Here is a 23,011-nt window from a genome sequence, read left to right as displayed (position 1 = left end):
GGCCGGGCGCGGTGGCTCAAGCCTGTAATCCCAGCACTTTGGGAGGCCGAGGCGGGTGGATCACGAGGTCAAGAGATCGAGACCATCCTGGTCAACATTGTGAAACCCCGTCTCTACTAATACAAAAAAATTAGCTGGGCATGGTGGCGCGTGCCTGTAATCCCAGCTACTCAGGAGGCTGAGGCAGGAGAATTGCCTGAACCCAGGAGGCGGAGGTTGCGGTGAGCCGAGATCCCGCCATTGCACTCCAGCCTGGGTAACAAGAGCGAAACTCCGTCTCAAAAAAAAAAAAAAAAAAAAAAAAAAAAAGATTCTTCATGTAATATCTGGCAATGATTTCTAGAAAAAAAAGAGAAAAAACGAGAACTTTTTCTCACCATGTATGCTAATTTATTTATGACATTAATAAGAAAATTTCCCTCACTACAAATAAATGCTCAAACACTATGTGTCCTGAAGTTTATATTCAGATTCACAAAAGTAAATAATTTCACTTTAACTTATAAAAATATTAGTTATATATTCAGCATAAACAATTTTTGAAGAGTAAAAATTATTCTAAGATGTGGCTCACCAACTCAAAGTTTTACTGTTTTAGTTTTCCCAACATTTCCAAGGAATCCATATACTAAGATCTCATGCTAAAACAAACAAAAAACTCATAGGATACAATGTTACATTATTTACAAAGAAATGCACTCAGGGGTAGGTAAGAGGTCTCTATTCTAGTCCTCCTGGTTCTGCTACTTACTAATATGATCTCAAATAGACACAGTATTTCTAGGCAAAGAACTTCTATAAAGTCAAATAGACTCCTGAATTAACTCTAAGGGCCCTTCCAGAGATAAGTTTCTATAAAATGTGACTTTCCCAATTTCACCAACAAAGTTTTACTGGATTATAATCACTTATAAAGAAAGTCTGATAAATAAAATATGTATTATTAATTGAACAGTGTTTATTGAGCACCTAACTTGTGAAACTCTCTCTCATGGACTAATATTACTAGCAATAAAAATTTAATATCTAGGTACCCTTTGGAAGAAACTTTCATATCCAGTTGCAGCACATATCAACCAAATCATTTACTAATTCTTACAACTCTAGCAAGGATAAAAATATTTTAATATAATGCTACCTGTCAAGCTGAAATAGTGAAGCTATGATTCTTACTACCTTAATGCAAAAAACGAAAGAGTGATACTTACTCTTTTTACAATAGCCAGAACATCTTTATCTTTTTCTTGACACAGGAGTTTTCTCACACACATTTCTAACTGCTGAAGTAGATGCTTATCAGCAGGAATCTTCAGAGTAGATTTCACTTTGGGCAACAAGTAGCAAAGTTTCATTCTACAATAAATGGTATTTACTCTTGAGAGAATTTAATAACTAAGAATAACAGTAACATGAAACAAAGAAAAATCAAGTTTTAGATAGCCTGAGAGTTCATTTATTCATGCAAGATATATGTATGGAGTGTCTATTATGTGTCAAGCATTCATCATTCTAGATGCTGAGATACAACAGTAAATAAAACCAACAAAATTCTCTGCTCTCCTGGAGCTTACATTATATTATGGGAGCAGAGAAGAGAAAAGAAACAGGTAGAAATCTGTCAGAGAGTGTTAAGTGCTATGGAGAAAAATAAAGAAGGGAATAAAAGCAAGGGAGTCCCAGAGGTTGGGGATTAATCAGTTTTAAAGCAGATGGCCAGAGAGGATTGTCAGTGAAGATTCCACTGAAAAGATGACATTTAAGTAAAGACCTAAAAAAATTAGGGAATGAGCCATGTGAATATCTGGAAAACAGCATCACAGCAAACATGGAGAGCTTTTCTACTGTAGGTCCAAATGAGCAAACAGGCCATTGTGCCTAAACAGAGTGAAGGTGAGACTAGCAGGAGAGCTCAGACTGGTAAGTAAGAGGCTTTGAGGGCCACTGTAAGGAAATTGCCTTTTATTTTGAGTCGACAAGAAGCCATTGGTAGGTTGTGAACATAGGGCTGAAATGATCTGACAATGTTTTACAAGCATCATCTGCCTACTGTGTTGAAATCAGACTGATCAAGGACAGAAAAAGAGAAACAGGAAACGCCCATACAATAATTCAGGCAAGAGATGATGGTACATTGAAACAGAGTGTTAGTGTAAAAGGTGGTGAGAAGTAGTTGGATCCTGAACATCTTTTACAAGCAGCAGGATGTGCTGAGAGATTGGAGGAAGAATGATAAAGAGAATTTATTTAAGGTTTTGATCTAAGGTTTTAAGGTTGGAAGATGAAATGGTTATTTCCTGAGATGGGGAAGACTACAGAAGGAGCAAAAGCAGATAAGAAGGATGAAGATTTAATTCTGGACACATCAAGTCTGAGATGTCTATCAGATATACAATGGAAATGCTAAGTGGGCAGTAGGCTCAAAAAGTTGGCTGTCCAGGGTAGAGGTCAATGCTGGAGATAGAGTGAGGACTCTTCAGCAAGTAAATGATAAACCATGAAACGGGAGAGATCACCAAGGTAATGTATTCCGTTAGAGAAGAAAAGGATAAAAGAATACAGTCTAAGGTGGTCTAAAGCACTACCACAGTCTAGACTGGGAGGGGAAAAAAAAAAAAGGAGGATGAAGAATGCCTGGAAGGTAAGAGTAAATCCCAGAACCTAAAAAAATAAACCAAAAAAACCTTTCCAGGAGGAGGCAGTTCAGAGGTAATATATTCTGCTTTGCTAAGCTAAAAGTCTATTCTTTTTCCAGGGCTGTTTTAGAGAGGGATGCTAGGTAGATATCTATTTTATAGCTGCTATATTCATCTATTCGTCTGAATGCTCTCCAAATTATTATTTTTTATTTTTATTGCAACCCTTGAGACAACTGAATCACATTTTAGAGTTTCCAGAACACTTTCTCAGCTGAATCTTTACTTGAGGATTCTTCATATACAACAACATTTGCTTCATATTTAACCAAAAAGTGTAAAAAAGCCCCTCCTATAGAATTTCCAGCACTGTAAATAGCAATAATGGTCTCAATCTCATTCAGAGCTCACCACGGATGCAGCTAAACCTAGTAATGCTTTCTCTAATTAGGGAGCATCAATCCCCCCAAAGAAATTTCATTTCTGGCAGCTGTGGAAAAGGCTTCTCGGAATACCAAGAGTCTTTTTCCAACTTGATACTGTATAAACTTGATGAGTTTACATTTTAAACACTAACTTAAGGAAAAACCAAAACACTTAATCTATGCACACTCAATTCTTTATAACCCAAGGCTAGAAGGTCTAGAAAATAGATATTCAGCAGAAGCTACACAAGCCATTGTAGTGATTCATCTCCATGAGACTCCTGGGCCCATGAGATGACCAAATTCTTGAGAGTAGAGACCTCACCTTTTGGATAATTTATGTATATTATCTCAGGTATTTGTATCTCAGAATACTTAATAAATTAGGTACTAAGGAAATCAATGCACACAGAAGTTTTGTAACTTGGTTAAAGATACACATCTAATAAAGAGCTGGAATTTCAGCTCAGGGAGTGTGGCTCCAAAAACTGTCCTCCTAATCTACATGATTCTACTACCCTTGGCTGTGACGGCTTTCATTCTATCTGCACATCTTTAAAGCACTGAGCAACAGCTTTTATACCCAAAACCAGTTAGCATACAGTGTTGTTGGACCCATTTCTTGGCTGGCAGCTGGCCAGGCAAGAGAGTAGGAACCAAGACACACAGTTATACAAGAATCTACTGCCCCACAAATCTCTGAAATTTATAGAGCAATATTTAATTACTCTACATTTGGTTTTTTAAATAGGCAGATTTCTTTCTCCTAAAGTCAATGTTATGCTCTTAGTCACACTGATCAAAGTAGTGATGATTTCATTTTCTTTCAAATTATTTTTGTCAACTGCTTGATAAGTGACAATACATCACATTGAAAGTTGCATTTTTAGAATCACTATTTCAATTCACAAAATGTTCATAAAGCTGGATACATTAGTTGTTTAGGAAGAGCTAAAATCTAAAGAATTACTGAAGGTTCTTTTCTTTTTTTTTCTTTGAGATGAAGTGTTGCTCTGTCACCTAGGCTGGAATGCAGTGGTGCCATCTTGGCTCACTGTAACCTCTGCCTCCCAGGTTCATGCGATTCTCCTGCTTCAGCCTCCCAAGTAGCTGGGACTACAGGTGTGTGCCATCAAGCCCAGCTCGTTTTTGTATTTTTAGTAGAGATGGGGTTTCACCATGTTGGCCAGGCTGGTCTCAAACTCCTGGCCTCAAGTGATCCCACCTGCCTTGGCCTCCCAAAGTGCTAGGATTACATGCATGAGCCACCATGCCCAACCCAAAAGATTCTTTATATATATATACTTTACGTTCTGGGGTACATGAGCAGAATGTGCAGATTTGATCCCCCCACCAGCTACATTAGGTATTTCTCCTAATATTATCCCTCCTCAATCCCCCCACCCCCTGCTATCCCTCCCCTAAACCAACAGGCCCCAGTGAGTGATGTTCCCCTCCCTGTGTCCATGTGTTCTCATTGTTCAATACCCACTTATGAGGGAGAACATGTGGTGTTTGGTTTTCTGGTTTTGGGTCAGTTTGCTGAGAATGATGGTTTCCAGCTTCATCCGTGTCCCTGCAAAGGACATGAACTCATCCTTTTTTATGGCTGCATAGTATTCCATGATGTATATGTGCCACATTTTCTTTATCCAGTCTATCATTAATGGGCATTTGGGTTGGTTCCAAATCTTTGCTATTGTAAACAGTGCTGCAATAAACATACATGTGCATGTGTCTTTATAATACAATGGTTTATAATCCTTTGGCTATATACCCAGTAATGGGATTGCTAGGTCAAATGGCATTTCTATTTCTAAATCCTTGAGGAATCGCCACACTGTCTTCCACAACGGTTCAACTAACTTACACTACCCCCACAGTGTAAAAGCATTTCTATTTCTTCACACCCTCTCCAGCATCTGCTGTTCCCTGATTTTTAATGATTACCATTCTAACTGGTGTGAGATGGTATCTCATTGTGGTTTTGATTTGCATTTCTCTAATGACCAGTGATGATGAGTTTTTTTTCATATGTCTGTTGGCTGCATAAATGTCTTCTTTTGAAGTGTCTGTTCATATCTCTCACCCACTTTTTGATGGGTTGTTTTTTTCTTGTAAATTTCTTTAAGTTCTTTGTAGATTCTGGTTATTAGCCCTTTGTCAGATGGATAGATTGCAAAAATTTTTTTCCATTCTGTTGGTTGCCAGTTCAATCTAATGATAGTTTCTTTTGCTGTGCAGAAGCTCTTAAGTTTAATTAGATCCTATTTGTCTATTTTGGCTTTTGTTGCCATTGCTTTTGGTGTTTTAATCATGAAGTCCTTGCCTATGCCTATGTCCTGAATGATATTGCCTAGGTTTTCTTCTAGAGTTTTTATGTGGTTAGGTCTTATGTTTAAATCTTTAATTCATCTGGAGTTAATTTTTGTATAAGACATAAGGAAGGGATCTAGTTTCAGTTTTCTGCATATGGCTAGCCAGTTTTCCCAACACCATTTATTAAATAGCGAATCCTTTCTCCATTGCTTGTTTTTGTCAGGTTTGTCAAAGATCAGATGGTTGTAGATGTGGGGCGTTACTTCTGAGGCCTCTGTTCTGTTCCATTGGTCTATATCTCTGTTTTGGTACCAGTACCATGCTGTTTTGAATGTCAGTAATACGTCACCTCTCATTTATAAAGCACGAGAAATATGCACAAAAAACTAAAGTCAATGCAGTTGTGTTTTCTATATATTCTTGCATTTAAAATACAAAACAAAAACTTCTATATTTGTTCCTATTAAAAATGCACATAAAATTCTTAGGTTGAACTTTTCAGTATCTTTTGACAATTCATTTTTGTACATACCTCAACACCAAGGCTATTAATCTTAGCTAGCTTATTATCTCACCAACTCCTCCTACTAAAAAGTTTTGATGTTTTTACATATTGCCTAAAATTCACATCAGTTGTTTATAAAAGAGGTGCATAAAACTAAGTGCCCCTAGTATATGAAAATTCAGAAGGGAGATCTAGAGTTTGTTCAGGAAAGCCTTTGGCCAACTGAGTCTGTTATCTCTCTTTCCTACATATCTGAGTTCAAGTTCAAAATGGAGACACAGGACTTAGAACACAGCAATCTAATGATTGAGGATTTTAAATTCTTTTCATTCCATTATCAAATGTACAAAAATAGCTCTTAAGTAATAATGTGCATTTACTTTAATGTCACTGAACTATATGGTTAAAATAGTAAATTTTATATTATATATTTTACCACAATAAAAAAAAGGAAGATGTGCTCATTTGGGGAGAAAAAGGACAAAATATATTTATTCTTTTTTTGCATTTCCAGGCAAGCCATTTTCAGGTCTGTCCATCCAACTCAACAGTTAATCAAATACAATTAACATTTCAGTGGATTTCAAAAATGTAAGGCAGCTAAACATAGAAGACAAGATGAAGACTTCGAAGCAGTACTACTTCTTTGAATAAATGGGCCTCTAAAAACTGACAGATGCTCATCAAGCCAACTTTGAAGTGACAAGGCCACTGACCAACTTTTCTTTAGTTTTAATGATTAATAATATCTACTCGACCTTCTAATCATTGCAATGTGTATACCTAAACAGCCAAAGAAGATTACCAATCTGGCTTTGACTTACTGCTCTCAACCCAGTAAAACAAAAGATCTGACACAGTGTTGAAAGAGTGTGCTTCCAAGTCTTACTGATACCCATCAATTATGAATACTAACAATTTCAAAGCATGTGTAAATTCTTCACTTAAATTTTTAATTGGCTAAGAAAAAGATTTTGCATATGTTCACTACAGTAGATAAAAATAAATACAATGTTTTCAAATTTTTTCATTGATTGATAACATACCTCACATTTGCTACTGGATCATGTGTCAGTTCAATAGCAGGTAGAAAGAAATATTTACAGAAAAACGATTTGGAAAATATCTCTATAATAAATTCACAAGTATCCAAAAATCGAAGTCTATTCCAATAACTTTTTCCTTGGCCCAATTCTAGAAACAACAAAAATCATCTTAAGTTAATTTTTCCTACATGAAATTAATGTGACAAAATTAGACACACAAAATTCATAACAAGTTTCTTCATACTCACAATTTGGCTAGCAAGTACAAGAGATAAGAGGAAAAAAATCATTATTATATACCTCAGATTTGTAAATCCCCAAATTGACACCTCAAAAACCATAAAAAAAGTTTTGTCAAACATTTCATTCAATTTCATAAGCATTTATTAACTATGGAATGGCTACATTTACTACTTTTTATCACCCACTATGTGCTAAGTACTTTACACATATTATTTCATTTAACCCTGAAAAGCAGCCCAAAGAGATGCACATACTTCTTCCTCCTAAAGATAAGGATACTGAGATTTAGTGAGTTTAAAGTCATACAGCTGGCAGGTGCAGAGCTAGAATTCAAACACAGCTCTGTATAACTTCAAAGTGTTTTATTAATCAAATTAACTGTTTTCTTCCCTTTGTTTCCTTAAAAATGCTAGATACAGTCATATGTAAACAGTATTATTGATAATAATTCAGATCAATATTAAAAACGTTAATTTTCTTTTTACCATAAATGTTCAAAAATAAAACTCTTAATATTTAAAATCGAACTGAATCTTCTTTCAAAATAAAACATTCTAAACATGAGGTCTTACCACTGAAAACTGAATTAAAATAAGACTATAAAAAGAAAGATTAAAGTATGCTGAGCATACTTTTTCTTAAATGGAATTTTATAAAAGTACTCTAATTTTTTGAAAAGTAGTGATCCACACTTAAAATGGTAAACTCCAATAGCTAGACAATCCCATTACCTGCCTATGCTGGATAATATAGATTAGTAAAAACATTAAGACATTATGGGCAAAGCAAATATACAATAATTAACAAACTTACTAAGTATATATGGGTGTGTGCAACTATTTCTAGAATCAATACTATAAACCAAAGGGTTCTGCCTTGATTTTAGCTCTTACCAAATCAAAATAAATTTGCATTTGTAAACTGACTTAGTTTCTTAAGGCATTATAAACCAACTAGGCTCATCAAATTCATATTCAAATATACTATCAACTCTATTCAAGGAAAAATCCCAGATTCTGTTAATTATGTTAATATTGAAATAGGATCATAAAATAAATGATTAGATTCATGGATATTCTATTTATATTTTAGTTCCAAATGTTATTTCATCAGAGTAGAAACTGGGCTTTCAATATAAGTAAACATATTTTAATTTCTAAAGTGTAGAAATTCACAAAAGAAAACAGAGTAATTATTACTTTCATTCATCATAGATCTAATCTTGTCATAAGGACTTCCAAAAAATAAAAATCAACTTATAAAACCCAATATTAACCTAATTATTCACAGCAAAATGATACATAAGTCAAATATAACTAAAGCCAACTAGTTTGTTTACTTTCCTTTTTCAAAATAGTAGATAATGTTTACTTACGTTCAATTAATTTTTGAATGACCTCATGTCTCTGTTCTTGTTTTCGATTATAACGCAGAAAAATGCATAGAGTTCGTGAGGCTGCCTTTTGGACAGGTAAGACATTCTTGAAGAAATAAATAAGATAGTTACACTAGGCTAATTCTATTCTAGATAATTTGGCCCCACCAAATCAATTTTAAGTTATTGACTAAAAGAAAATGAAGTGTTCACTGCCTCTCAACTCACTGAACTTCTATCCTTCTGGAAGTATCTTCATAAATTAATGTTAAGCACCAGGCAAATCAACTAATAATTATATTACAAAGTTAATTTGGCATAGTCATGTTCAAATCATCCAGATTTGACGCTCATTTCCTTGCCATCTCATCTTAAATGATCAAATACATCCCTGTCACCTATTCTTTTAGCTGTTCCCTGGACTTTGTCATTCATTCATCTGACAAACATTTGCTATAACATGCCATGTGTCAGGTACATCACCAAAAATATGCCACTACTAAAATATAAATTTAGGGATCCCATGATCAGGTATGCTCTTCAATCCTTCTGGCTTAATTCTAGCTCTTCATGATACAGATGAAGTTTAGAATCCAAAAAACACCATGTCAATCATTCTTAACAGTATTTCCAGTGCCTTTGTCCTTTGAATTTGTCACACCGCTAAGCAGAACCTTAATTTAAATAAATACAGCCATTTATCTTTCCTGGGTTTGGGTTCAAACCATACGTTAGAGAAAAATCTCTTAACCAGGTATATTGTGTCCAGTATAAATTCATGTTCATTATCTTGACTTGCATACAAATATAATGTTGAATTACTGAAGATCCCAAATATTATAGTGGGAATCCTCGAAATTCAAATAGAATGAAACTACATTGCTGAGACAGTGTTACCTGCTATCTCCTCTCATATTTTATACAAGCTATTCACATTCTATCTGGTACAATTTGAGAGGGGTTTTTAATCTGTTGAATGTAAAAAGAGGGTATATCCTATGATTTAGAAAATTTAAGAAATATACGTAAGCAGAAACATGACTGGACTTAAGGAAAATGAATTTTTGATAAATGGTAAACAAAATAAAAGCATGTTATTCTTTTCTTTCATTTTGTATTTACTGATAAAATTTCAAATACTTATATACTAGTTATATGAAAATATGTACATTTTGTATCTCATATAAAATAGATTATTATAGTTTATGCCATAAGGTATTCTTTTGGGCCCAAAGTCAAAGATAAGTGTAATCAGGTCAAAAGCACATAAGAGCCAGCTTGAAGAAGTTGTGACAATTTGTGCACAAAAAATAACTGCAATAACATTATTTTATCTAAAAAAGAGTCAAAATTAAAAACAAAGTACACTTGTCACCATTAAAAATAGCTACTGCACCAAATCCTAGCTCTGAAAATTGATAATTAGAGGAAAAATATTAAGAATTCATCCTGTCTTTACATTAGTAAATGTAGCTCAAGGTCATCAAATAACCAATGTGGACAAAGGAATGTACTTCTTCACAGAATGCCACCATCAAAAATGCGTAAGAAATGATGGAATTTTAAAATTATTTTGCAAGTTATAACGAAATCACTGATTCAAGCAAGGATAATCAATAGACTCTAAAACTAATACGTAAAAGGTTGAAAGAAAAACTGGGTATTCAGAGGGCTGAAGTAGCAGCTGAAGACTGAGCTGGCTATTCAGGCTCTTTTTTGGTCCTATATAAATTTTAAAATAATTTTTCTAATTCTGTGAAAAATTACATTGGTAGTTTGATATAAATGTGTTGAATCTGTAATTGCTTTGGGCAAGATGGCCATTTCAACAATATTGATTCTTGCAATCCATAAGCACAGAATGTTTTTCCATTTGTTTATGGCATCTATGATTTCTTTCAGCAGTGCTTTATAGTTCCCCTTGTAGAGATCTTTCACCTCCTTGGTTAGATGTGTTACTGGATGTTTTTTTGTGTGGCTATTATAATTGGGATTGCATTCTTGATTCGGCTCACAGCTTGAAGCTTGAACATTACCGGTGTATAGAAATGCTATTGATTTTTGTACATTGGTTTTGTAACCTGAAACTTTACTGAAGTGGTTTATCAGGTCTAGGAGCCTTTTGACATGATCCTTAGGGTTTTCTAGGTATAGAATCATATCATCAGCAAAAAGTGATCATTTGACTTCCTCTTTTCCCATCTGGATGCCTTTAATTTCTTTCTTTTGGCTGACTGCTCTGGCTACGACTTCTGGTACTATATTTAATAGGAGTGGTGTGAGTGGGCATCCTTGTCGTGTTCCAGTTCTCAAGAGGATGGCTTCCAGCTTTTGCCCAATCAGTATGATATTGGTTGTGGGTATGTCATAGATGGCTCTTATTATTTTGAGGTATGTTCCTTCAATGCCTTCTTTGTTGAAGGTTTTTAACACAAAGAGATGTTGGACTTTATCAAAAGCCTTTTCTGCAACTATTGAAATGACCATATAATTTTTGCTTTTAATCCTGTTTATGTGGTGAATAACATTTATTTATTTGCTTACATTGAACTAACCTTGCATTGCAGGAATGAAGTACACTTGACTGATGAATTAACATTTTGATGTGCTAGAGGATTTGGTTTGCTAGTATTTTCTTTAGGATTTTTATGTCAATGTTCATCGGGAATACTGACTTGTAGTTTTCTTTTTTTGCCAGATTTTGGTATCAGGGTGATGATGGTTTTATAGAATTAAACAGGAACCCCTCCTCCTCAATTTTTTTGAATAGTTTCAGTAGGACTGATTACAGCTCAGAACAGGTTGCAGGGTATGTCTGCTGGTAGTCTGGCAGTGCAGTGGGTCAAGGGTAGAAGATCCCTGGGCAGGGCAAGTCAGGGCAGAGCAGGGAAGTGGTACCACTGGTATACAACCAGGTAGGTGCGCCCAGTAGATGAGTGTGGGGCTCACCCAGCTTGTACTCCCCCAATCTGGCATCTGGCCCAGGGGCAGGCCTGACCAGCTGGGCTTGTCCCAAGCCTTCCGTGCCCAGATCGCTGAACCATGGAATGTTTCCATATTTCAAAAAATGGCAATAGGATCTCATATTAAATGCAAATTAAATGCATATTAAATGTAAATTATGAGTTAAATAATCCCCCCATAAATTTCTGTGGAAAAAAAGTAGACAACTAACTTTGTGAGGAGGCTTGACTACCACCTTGTTTTAAGGGAGGAGTCTTTTTTTTTCTGTTAACTCTAATTATAAGGTTATCAATAGTAGTGCATCCGTGTATATGTATAATAAGCTTTCTCTGTTCCACAGCCACACTTTAGTTACTATAAAAGTAACCAAACTAATACTAGGAAGCTTAAGGAGTGCCTTGGCAAAACAGATAGCTGGGGTCAGACACTAAGATTGTAGGTAACATCAGAGGTGTACATCTGAACAGAAGGCCCTTTGCAGTTAAAGTCACTAAGTCTCGTCAACAACCCTCTTAAGAACTATTTCAAGTTTGAAGTAAGTCTACACTGTTCTTGGCAGTATATCAACAAAGGGTAGTTGAAAGTGCCACCTGGTCATTCCTCTCTCCAGCTCAAGAAAAGATTCTCAGAGGGAGACCTAGTTGGGTAGCAAAGGGAAACCTGAAGTCCCTCCTCTGGACCTGGGAAGGTGACATCCTCCTAGGAAGAATGGAATGAACTGAGTTTGTTCCACTATTTTGAAAATATGAAGAAAGTGGTAATTCCAGAATCAACCATGAGTTCAAAAGAATAAGATGAAAGGTACTGAGCTCACATTTGTCATCATGATTGTGAACATTCTTTGTAAGAAACGATAATAAATCTGATCACTTGATATGACATGTGGCAGGCAGGCATATTTCTGAAGTAGCTTTTCATGAGTTCTCCATTTTAAAGAGGCTGCAGCTCGCTGTTCAGCAGTTGTGAGTGCTGGAATCAAGTCAGGCAAAGAAGATAACTGAAAAATGAAACGCATCAAAAGAATCAATTACACATAAATAAATAAATTGCAGCACTCAGTAAAATTATTCAGTCTTATAATACATTGGGGAGGGGAATATGCCTGCTCATTTCAGAGTTTAGGAGACATCTTAACTGTCACAAGGAGAAAATTATCTGACTAAATCAAATGCTTTTAAAAGAAATACTTAAGTAAAATATATGATTCCTGGGAACCAAATTTTGAAATAAAAACTACAATTCATTCTTCCTGTCAGATTATAGCAATTCTTCTAACTACAGTACAATGTATTACATATTATTACTGTCAACAGGCTTTGACCTCCTAAACTCCTACACTTTTCTTAGGTTACACAGAGGCTTAAAAAATAATAATAAAGAATAAATTTCTACCCTTTTGTCCTCACTATTTGCTATTCTTGGAATAATCATTAATACTAATGAAAAATGAAAATATAAACATAAACTCCAAATACAAACATAAACTCCAAATACAATAAATAACAATCACGGTAATTTTAAATTATTAATGTAAGAAAGATAAACGAAATTCAAGCTGTTCAAACTCTAACAGGCTTTTACTGACCAACTGCTATGTGGCGTGCACTACTTTACATGTTTTCCAAACATTCCTTCATTGACGTCTCACAACATTCTGTAGAGTAGGATAATATTTACAAAGCTTAGAATGTTTCTGAAAGATGAAATTTACCTTATTTTCTTGAACACTGCTTTCTCCACCAGTAGACATAAGTTCCAAGATTTCTGGAAGATGATCTATAAGAGCGTCTAGTACCTTTTAACAGAGATATTGATTACTGTTACAGTGATTACTATGTTTTTTCTAGATTAGCTAATTCCACATGTCAATTTCTATACAGTAATAGTGGGGTTTTTTCCCAAACATTTTGGGGATTTCTATTTTCTTACTCTGCCATCTTTGTGCTGAAAAGTCTTAGAAACATGATCAACTGCCTTGGCCAACCTTTGAAAAGAGATTAGTGTACCTGCCACTTGACATTGTTCAGATAGTCTAAATCTGAGATAGCTGCTTCTACAAAACTAACATGTTCAAAAACTGTCTCCAAACTTTTGACAGGTGGTTTAAATCAGATAATATTCACAATGATATCAAAATATTCATGAGTTGAGCTTTGGCAAATTAACAGTCATTTAGTTGAAGGGACTATCTAAATACAGCATCAAAATAAAGTATTTCAAAGTCTTCATAAGTACATACTAAGGAGTAAAATACTACCCAAACAATGGCAAGAGAAAAAAAGTTATTAAAATGCAATATATGATTACGATTGAGTAAAATAAAAACCTTCATATAGAAAAGAAGATTCATATAAAAAAAGAAAAAAAACAATAGTAACAGTAATTGGAATTAAAGGTATTCTTTTGTCTGTTTTTTTTTTTTGGCACTTCCTAAACTCTTCTTAATAAATATATATATACACTAAGTTTTAAAACTGAATATATTTTAAACCTAATTTTTTTAAAGATCTTTCCAATATCCAGTTTATGACACAGTGGTACATCAATTTGAAGCTTCTGGGGCTAGTTAGCTGAAAGGGTTCACACAATTCCAAGAAGTAGGGAAGAAAAGGCATCGGTATATTTGGACCAAACATAAAAGAATTAAAAACCAAAGAGTAAGAAAATATTACCTCCAGTGATTCATCTTGTAATAATGTTATTAGTTCTTTATGTATTAAATATACTCCAGAATTCAGAAGTTTAGACACCTAAAATATAGCAATAAAGTCTCTCAGATTTGAGACCACTACACAGATAGAGGTTACAATAGTAATTTTTTAAAAAATACATCCTTGTTATATATTCCTTCTAAAATAAAGCCATGTTATAACACAAATATAAAATCAGTTTCTATAAAAATTAGTGGTGCAAATATAACCAGCTTTCTAGTCTGCCTCGTAACATACTGAAGTGTGTGGACATATGAGCACACACAGGGGTGAGGAAATACAAAAGAATGAGATTTACCAGAGTCATAACTTTCACATCAACAGTAATAGCAAACCCACAGGGGCCTCTAGTTCACATTTTAAAGTCTTAGAGCAGCCAACAGGGTCTTAAAGGATATCCTAGGCATACAAGTATCCACACCAGTTCAGAACTTCCCAGAGAGTAACTTCATACTGAAGGCCTACAGTGATATTGGGGTAGCAGTAACTCCTAAGAAAGCAAACCAACTTTCCTTTTCCCCATCAAATACTTTAATCAGCATGAGAGGAGTCAGGAGAGTCCAGAATAGTACAGTTCCCCTTGTAGACAGTATTTTTTTTTCTCGAGATAAACTCAGAGCTCACAATGTTGGATTTACCAGTTTCTACTTCACCTTATTCTTTTTAAAACATACTCGGCTTGAGTAACGTTTTATTTGAAAAAAAAAAAATGGTCCCTGGATAAAGAAAGGGCTTTAAAATTTTTTGCTCTAACAGGATTGTCTTTGACTTGAAAATATTTCCAAAATATTATTATTCTGAAAAACAAGAACAAAGAATATAGTAAAGCAATTATCAGAATCTAGCATTAACATTGTTAGAATATTTTAAATCCGCCAGTGGATTTTCATTACTTAAAAAAAAAAAACTTACACTAGCCCTTCATTTCATGGAGGGGCACATCATTCTTACCCTACCTAGATGGTATGATTGTTGTAGAGTATGGAAACTAGCCACCCAATCAATAATTATTAAACTCATTTCCACCAGTGAAACATTTTGTATACACATGTATATTTCCATGTTTAATTATATGGTGCTATATCATGTCCACTATAAAACATAAATAAAATTAAATATTAAAGTGATGAGAAAAACAAACATAAATAGACTAAAACTGTATAAATACTGCATTCTCAGACTCCAATCTTGTACAACCCTCTCTGGAGACCAATGATCTAACAAGTACATGTGGACATGGTAACCAAGCCTAATGATCATTTAATGCATCCTGGAGGTGAATATTCTGCTCAGCTGACCAGTGCTCTCTGCCCTCTCCCCTCTCCTCCAAAAGCAGTGTTCTACAGGTATATTTTACAAAGATGATATAATTGTACAGCACTGAAATTATTTTAACTAATTATACTTTAAAGGGAAGATGTCCAAGATTTTGTACAATGCATATATTTTTCATTCATACCAGAAAAAGTGTTCTTTTTAAAAAGGAAAACTATCACCCAATAGCCAAAAAGTAATCTAAGCAACATTTGTAATGATGCTATGGATAGATATCCTGCACAGTTGCAGCTAATCAAAGTGTTCTGACACAGGAACACAGTGCAAGGAAGGAGGTGAAATATTCTCACTAAGAATAAGAACTTATTATACCACTTAATAAAGAAAGGAAATATCTTAATATACCACTTATCCAGAGGTTTTTAATGTGTCAGTTTAGAAGTTGAAAGTTGGGCCGGGCACGGTGGCTCATGCCTATAATCCCAGCACTTTGGGAGGCCGAGGCGGGTAGATCACGAGGTCAAGAGATCGAGACCATCCTGGTCAACATGGTGAAACCCCGTCTCTACTAAAAATACAAAAATTAGCTGGGCATGGTGGCGCATGCCTGTAGTCCCAGCTACTCAGGAGGTTAAGGCAGGAGAATTGCTTGAACCCAGGAGGCGGAGGTTGCAGTGAGCCGAGATCGCGCCATTGCACTTCAGCCTGGGTAACAAGAGCGAAACTCCGTCTCAAAAAAAAAAAGAAAGAAAGAAAGTTATAGCTTACCCATATTTACTGCAACCATGGCTTAGGTTCACTTCTTGCTATCATTCAACATGCCCCAAATTTCAACTTCAAGGATTAAAATGTTAGTTACATTCATCATAAAAGTTTAAATTTACTTTTGCTCTTACTTTGTGGAGAGTCATAATATCAGAATATGAAAGCCACGCTCATGAAACACCATCCATTTGTAGTAAAAAATAATTAATGTGTCTCAACTTTCTATTGGTTCTCAAGTGCTTAAGTTTAGGTGCAAAGTTAACTGCAAACATATTATAAAGCATATGAAAACTGCTTTTACTTCAAAATTTGCATCACCCATATCTACCAAAATGTCTGGCTTAAAGTAAAGTACTTGGTATAGATATGGTGAATAAATGGATTCATAAAAGAATACACAAATATAATGTATTTATGGAAATGGAGTCTGTAAACACACTAAAAAAGAATTATGGAAATTTTTAAACAAGATTTAAGACGAGAACATAAAAGAGATATGCAGTCTATATCTTATAGTCTATAAGCACAAGTGTACAAAATATCAAAAAAATCATCTAATACATAGGTAGAATTAACAACAAATGTAAAGTGATATCAAGTCTTCAGACTTACTTCATAAAAGCAAATAGCAATAGTGTATCTGACTGGTACTTCAGGGTCATGACAAAGGCAGAAGAATGTAGAATAGAGTTCCAAGTGGAAGTTTTTAGGATCAACAAAAACAATCATGGCCTGGTGGAGGTGGAAGGGAGGAGATGAGTGGGAAGGAAAGAAAAACATGCATCAATACCTAATATTATAATTGTTTCACTTAAATTGAAATTATGTTCTCTGAATTGTAATTTAATTAGAAACCATATTTGGAAGATCCAAATATGTGTATATCATTCTGATTTGTCCACAAAGATATAAATTTCACAAATATTTAACCTGTGTGTACTATGTTGTAATGCTCTGTATGTATTAGACATAATGCTAAGCAGCAAGTATCAAATATGACAATATTTTGACATCCATTCACATATTTTAAAGTTATAATAAAAATCCTCAATAAATATAAATATTTATTTATTACCGGAAAGTTATAAGCACAGTTCTTCCGTACTGAAATATATTTCTTCTCCTGCTCTAGGATTTGGGATGGAATCTGGTTCTCACTGTGTCCATTTTCTTGTTGCAAACCCAATGTACAAAGTTTCTTATAAAATTCCAAAAATCTCAAGTGCTGATCTGGAGTAAAAATTCCTAAAACAAATTTAAAAACCTATGCTCAACATTTCAATTAAAAACAAAATTTTAAAAGGGAAAATCAAAGTACAATAAAATATAATTGGAGCAAAATACTTAAATAAGTGGTTGCAGATAGTTCATAAATAAAAGAAACATGAAAAGAGTAACCGTTAGGAATCTAACAGATCACATTATTTTACCTCATGTTAATTCTAGTAATATTTTAATTTCAAAAGCATAACTTATATAATGCAGGAACTATGCCTGCATTAATTGCTGCAGCATGTACCATACTGTAGGCCACTAAAAAGTCACTAATAATAACAATATTGTGGCTATTTATATAACTGCCATTTTCTTACAATAAATGTATTACAATTGCTGGCAGAAAAGGGATGTGTGTGTGTGTGTGTGTGTGTGTGTGTGTTTCTCTCTCTCTCTTTGCAGGAAAGGAGCTTAAAAATTTAATCTCAAAGACAGCAAAGTAAACTCAAAATGTATTTAATCAATGGAATGGTTCCACAGTCATTAACTATCTCAAGAAGGTAGAAACTGATAATATATTATGAGTTCATTATTACACAGTCTATCTCACATTGATATAATAAGCTAAGAACTAAGTAATGAGTTCAAAATGCCAAGAGTAATGGTATTATTCCACATCCCAAACTGAGCTTCTCACATGATATAAAGTATTCAATAAATGATTAATAAGTATATACTTACTATGTACCAATAGTTAATAAGCCTGAGCTTCTATTATCACATACCAAATCATATTTAAGTATTCAGATATTTAATGAGCTATGCTTACTTTATTGTCATTGTTTTTTCAAATAGGTTCTATTGGTGAAAAAGTCATTCCTAAATGTGTTCTAAATGATGCTATCAAAATTCTAAGATCTCATAAGATTTTTATATACTTAAAAGGTAGGCTTTACAATTAAATTAAGAGCCAAAGTTTAATGACTAAGATAGAAAAAAAGGGAAAATTTATCTAGTCTTGAAATTCTTAGAATATATCATACCATATAATCCATGACATAGTTTTCCTAAATGGAAAGATAAAGAAATAAGAATTGATTCATCTGCTTTGAAAGATTTTTCACAAAATGATTTCACTAATGGAAGTATAGTTTGACTTCTGTCATCTGGAAAACAAAACAAAATAATACATACTTTAATTCAGATGCCCACATTGCACATGTGGAAACTAATATACACACATATTCCAGAAAGAAAAATTACTATGTTAGCCTAGTTCATAGTAATAGAAAATACCTGAAAGCAATGATGATGGAGGTGGGTGGTGAAAAAGGGTTAAGAGGAAGCTTGAAATGATCGAAAACTTTAATGTCAGGTTAAGGGGTTTGGACTTCATACTGCAGGCCATTGGGAACAGAAAAGAAAGAGTGATTATGAATTAAAAAGCTAAGATGATTGAGGATTTGAGTCTGAATAACTAAAAGAATTCTAACACCATTAGCATAAATAAATAGTAAGCAAAGAAAACTTTTCTTATTCTCTTTTACATACATCACAGACGATGATGCAGCCCATTTTATCATTTCATTTTTTACTAAAACTACATTAATATGTTCTATATATTGAATTTCATCACTTTTACTTCTTAGCTGACTCTTCTTTAAAAAGTTAATTGATCCTTTGAATATATCTGCTTAGGTCACAAGTATCTGACATATTGGCAACATTTAAGTTTCAATTCTAAATACTCTCCAAATTTCTCACAGTTTTCTTAAATTTCAGAAATGAATCACTTACTGTCTGGAAATACAAGTAAAATGCTGTAACAGGCTTATGAGTATTATTACTACTATTACTTTTATCATTACATTTCAGTACCTATCTACTATTTTTGTTAAATGACATTCATTCAACACATTGTATTTCTTACAGAACAAGCACTGTTACTAAGTAGGAGCAGAAATATGAATAATAAATGATCTCTGATTTTGAGAAATGTAAACCAGCAAAAAAGCCAAACACAAAAAAATATAAGACGATATGATCACTGTCTTAACAGTTGGTATAAGGCAGGGATCTATAAACTTTTTTTATATTTGTTCTAGGTTTTGCAGGCTCTGTCCCAACTACTTAGCTCTGTTCTCGTATCATAAAAACAGCCACAGACAATATGTGAACAAATAAGTATGGCTCTGTTCCAATAAACTTTATTCAAAAAAAACAAGGAGCAGGCCAGATTTGGTCTAAAGGCCATAGTTTGCCAATCCCTGGTGTAAGAGATTTAGAAAAATGTCAGGGAAGAAACTGTATTTGAACTGGGATCTAAGGGAGCAGAAGATGGCTAGGAGAAAAATAGAGGGAAGGAAAGAATAGAGAGAAAAAGTATGAGAAAAGACTAGAGGTGTGAAAGAATCTGGTATGCTAAGCAACTGGGACTGAAGCATCAGACACAAGAGGAGTGGGAAAGAATGGTAGGAAATGAAGCCCCAAACACAGGTGAGATCCAGCTGTGTGATAAATGGGCAGTAGAAGGGAAAAGATCAAAGATGATGGCAAGGTTCTAGTTTGGAGATTGGGGATGCCCCATTATTAGAGGAAAAAAGATTTATTCATTCACTTATCATGTATTGCAGTTTTACTCCTCTGGTTTGTCATATTGTCTAAATGACTGTTCTCCAAAATCCAAACACAATTATTGTCCACATTGCAATAATCTTTAAGAGGCTTCCTAGAGTTCAGATAAAATGTTGATAATCCAAGTAAATGTAATACTACGATTACACAATAGAATTCTGCACCTAAGTACTTGACATTACCCCTCCAAATTTCACTTTCTCAAAAGGGTTAATGTTTACTGATAACTAATGACAGCATTAGTCAAGAGTCTAATCATACATTGAGTAGAGCAGTTACTCTACTCTCTTTGTGACATGATTTGCATTAACAGTAAGGAATATCTCTTTACCCTCTCCCACTTAAACACCCCATCCCAAATTTCTCCCACAATGTCCATAAGATTTCTAGCATTAAAATGTTATTAAGGAGAGGAAACTCATGTAGACCATATCTCAGGATCTGTCTTCATGTCAATTAGGTGAAAAAGATAATGCTAAATTCTTAACCCTATACACACACAAGTCAGTTAAGTTTTAATGGGTGAAAAGAGACACGGAATATGTAACACTGTATGCCATGTAGTATGGTTTTAATATGGTCTGTCCCCACCAAAATGCCTGTCAAGGCTTGGCCCCAGTGCAACAATATTGGAAGGCGGAATCTTTAAGAGGTGGGGCCGCATGGGTCCACCCACTGGCTCCACCCTCATGGGTTGACTGATGAAGTTTCTGTGGTATTAAGTGAGCTCTCCTTCACAAGGGACTAGATTAGCTCTTGTGGGACTGGGTTAGCTCTCTGGAGAGCAGGTTATTATAAAGTAGGTAAGGCTCCTTTGTCCCCTCTCCCTTTTTTAGGCCTGCTTCCCCTTCCATTTCTCTGCCTCATTATGAGGCACCATGAGGCCCTCATCAGAAACAGGACAGATAGGGCCACCTAATCTTGAACTTCCCAGCCTAAGAAGACATTTATGCAGCCAACATACATATGAAAAAAAAAACCTCATCATCACTGGTCATTAGAGAAATGCAAATCAAAACCACATTGAGATACCATCTCACGTCAGTTAGAACGGCGATCATTAAAAAATCTGGAGACAACAGATGCTGGAGAGGATGTGGAGAAATAGAAACACTTTCACACTGTTGGTGAGAGTGTAAATTAGTTCAACCATTGTGGAAGGCAGTGTGGCAATTCCTCAAGAATATAGAAATAGAAATATCATTTGACTCAGCAATTCCATTACTGGGTATATACTCAAAGGATTATAAACCATTCTATTATAAAGACACATATACATGTATGTTTACTGTGGCATTGTTCACAACAGCAGAGACTTGGAACCAACCCAAATGTCCATCAGTGATAGACTGGATAAAGAAAATGTGACACATATACACCATGGAATACTATGCAGCCTTAAAAAAGGATGAGTTCATGTCCTTTGCAGGGACATGTTCTCACTCATAAGTGGGTGTTTAACAATGAGAACACATGGACATACGGAGGGAAACATCACACCCCAGGACCTGACTGGGAGTGGGAGGCTAGGGGAGACATAGCAGGGGGTAGGGGGATTGGGGAGGGATAGCATTAGGAGAAATAACTAATGTAGATGATGGAGTGATGGATGCAGCAAACCTCCATGGCACGTGTATACCGATGTAACAAACCTGCATGTTCTGCACATGTACCCCAGAACTTAAAGAATAAATTTTTTTTAAAAATGTGAGCCAAAATAAATTCCTTTATAAATTACCCAGTGTCAAGTATTCTGTTATAGCAACACAAAATGGACTACGACACCATGAGAGTAAAAGTGAAAGCCAAGAAGACACCAAAACAGAATGAATCATAAAAAGAGAGAGAGGAAGGGAAGCTTAACATGAAACTTAATGTAATAAATTCTATATCGACTTTTATTCCTTATTAGTGATATAAAACATATAGAAAAACACTGTTTTCAGAAGCAAATATGTATTTACATGATTTACCTGTATCAAATATGTCAAGTAGATTAACCAGAGTTTCAAAAGCTGCAAGTCGTACACTGCTGCCTTCATCCCTAGAAAGTTCTATTAATTCAGGGAGCACCACACTTTTTGTAAGTTCTGTCCTGCACAATAAGCAATAAAAGAAAATAAATCAAATCAATAAATGTGTAGCAAGAACTTCCTAAAAACCAGTGACTGGGCTATTTGCTGCAGAAAATACGAAAAATCATAAAGACACTGTTCCTGCTCTCCAGTAGCTTTCAGTCTTAATGAGAAAGCATATCATACACATAAGAAACATTAGTAGTAACTTCATAATGATTTAAATCAATCCCACTATCCCCTACAGAGATCTTAATAACTAGGAGTTTATATTAAACTTTATAAATTATAATATAGTTTTCCATTTTAAGCAACTTCAGCAAATTATCTGGACTACTTAGAAAAACTTATCAGTACTAACTGCAGAAACCCAAATAATATAATTTTATCCATATTTCAGGGTATAAATTATTTTTCCATTCACCTAATGCATGACATTACAGTAACTAATTTCTATATACATGATGATATATGACTCTAGATGGTATACCTAAAAGAATGAAACACAATATAAATGCTTTTAGCGAGTATATAATATTTATAATACAATCACAAATAGTTATTATTCAACAGTTTGTTTCTGCTTATTCCTCATAATAAGGTGTCACTGTAATGACAAACACTCTGATAAAGAAGAGCCTTATTATGTGGTTAGCTTTCTTGGGTACAAGATGGAAAATGGCATCAATCATAATTGACAGAAGATGTTGATAAGAGTCCAAGAAAGTTATTAAGAGCTGTAGAAAACTTTTTAAAAATTCAGGGCAAAGCTCAAACACTCTAAGACAATGCTGTCAAGTAAAACTTTCTGCAATGATGGAAATGT

At 34.5% G+C, this 23,011-nt stretch overlaps 1 protein-coding gene across 7 annotated transcripts in view; it reads right to left on the bottom strand.

Annotated features, from left to right (window-relative positions):
- The window catches only part of PPP4R4 (protein phosphatase 4 regulatory subunit 4), a 114,200-nt gene that overhangs the window by 33,811 nt on the left and 57,378 nt on the right, over positions 1–23,011 (bottom strand). For all 7 annotated transcript variants that reach the window (XR_010342105.1, XR_010342106.1, XR_010342104.1 and 4 more), the window contains 10 exons: positions 22,084–22,205; positions 18,520–18,642; positions 17,337–17,506; positions 16,874–16,993; positions 14,183–14,260; positions 13,222–13,305; positions 12,325–12,507; positions 8,547–8,652; positions 6,929–7,076; positions 1,209–1,353 (listed from right to left, as the gene is read on the bottom strand). Coding sequence is in view for 3 of the 7 variants with exons in the window: in XM_012458272.3 (XP_012313695.2) it covers positions 1,209–1,353; positions 6,929–7,076; positions 8,547–8,652; positions 12,325–12,507; positions 13,222–13,305; positions 14,183–14,260; positions 16,874–16,993; positions 17,337–17,506; positions 18,520–18,642; positions 22,084–22,205 (1,279 nt within the window). In the remaining 4 variants the exon portion in view is untranslated. The remainder of the gene's footprint in view (positions 1–1,208; positions 1,354–6,928; positions 7,077–8,546; positions 8,653–12,324; positions 12,508–13,221; positions 13,306–14,182; positions 14,261–16,873; positions 16,994–17,336; positions 17,507–18,519; positions 18,643–22,083; positions 22,206–23,011) is intronic.

This window comes from Aotus nancymaae, unplaced genomic scaffold (genome assembly GCF_030222135.1).
Source record: "Aotus nancymaae isolate 86718 unplaced genomic scaffold, 86718_ANA_hifiasm-v0.15.2.pri h1tg000011l, whole genome shotgun sequence".
NCBI lineage: Eukaryota > Metazoa > Chordata > Mammalia > Primates > Aotidae > Aotus > Aotus nancymaae.
The sequence above is the reverse complement of the archived record's forward strand: the minus strand, read 5'-3'. Positions and strand labels throughout refer to the sequence as shown.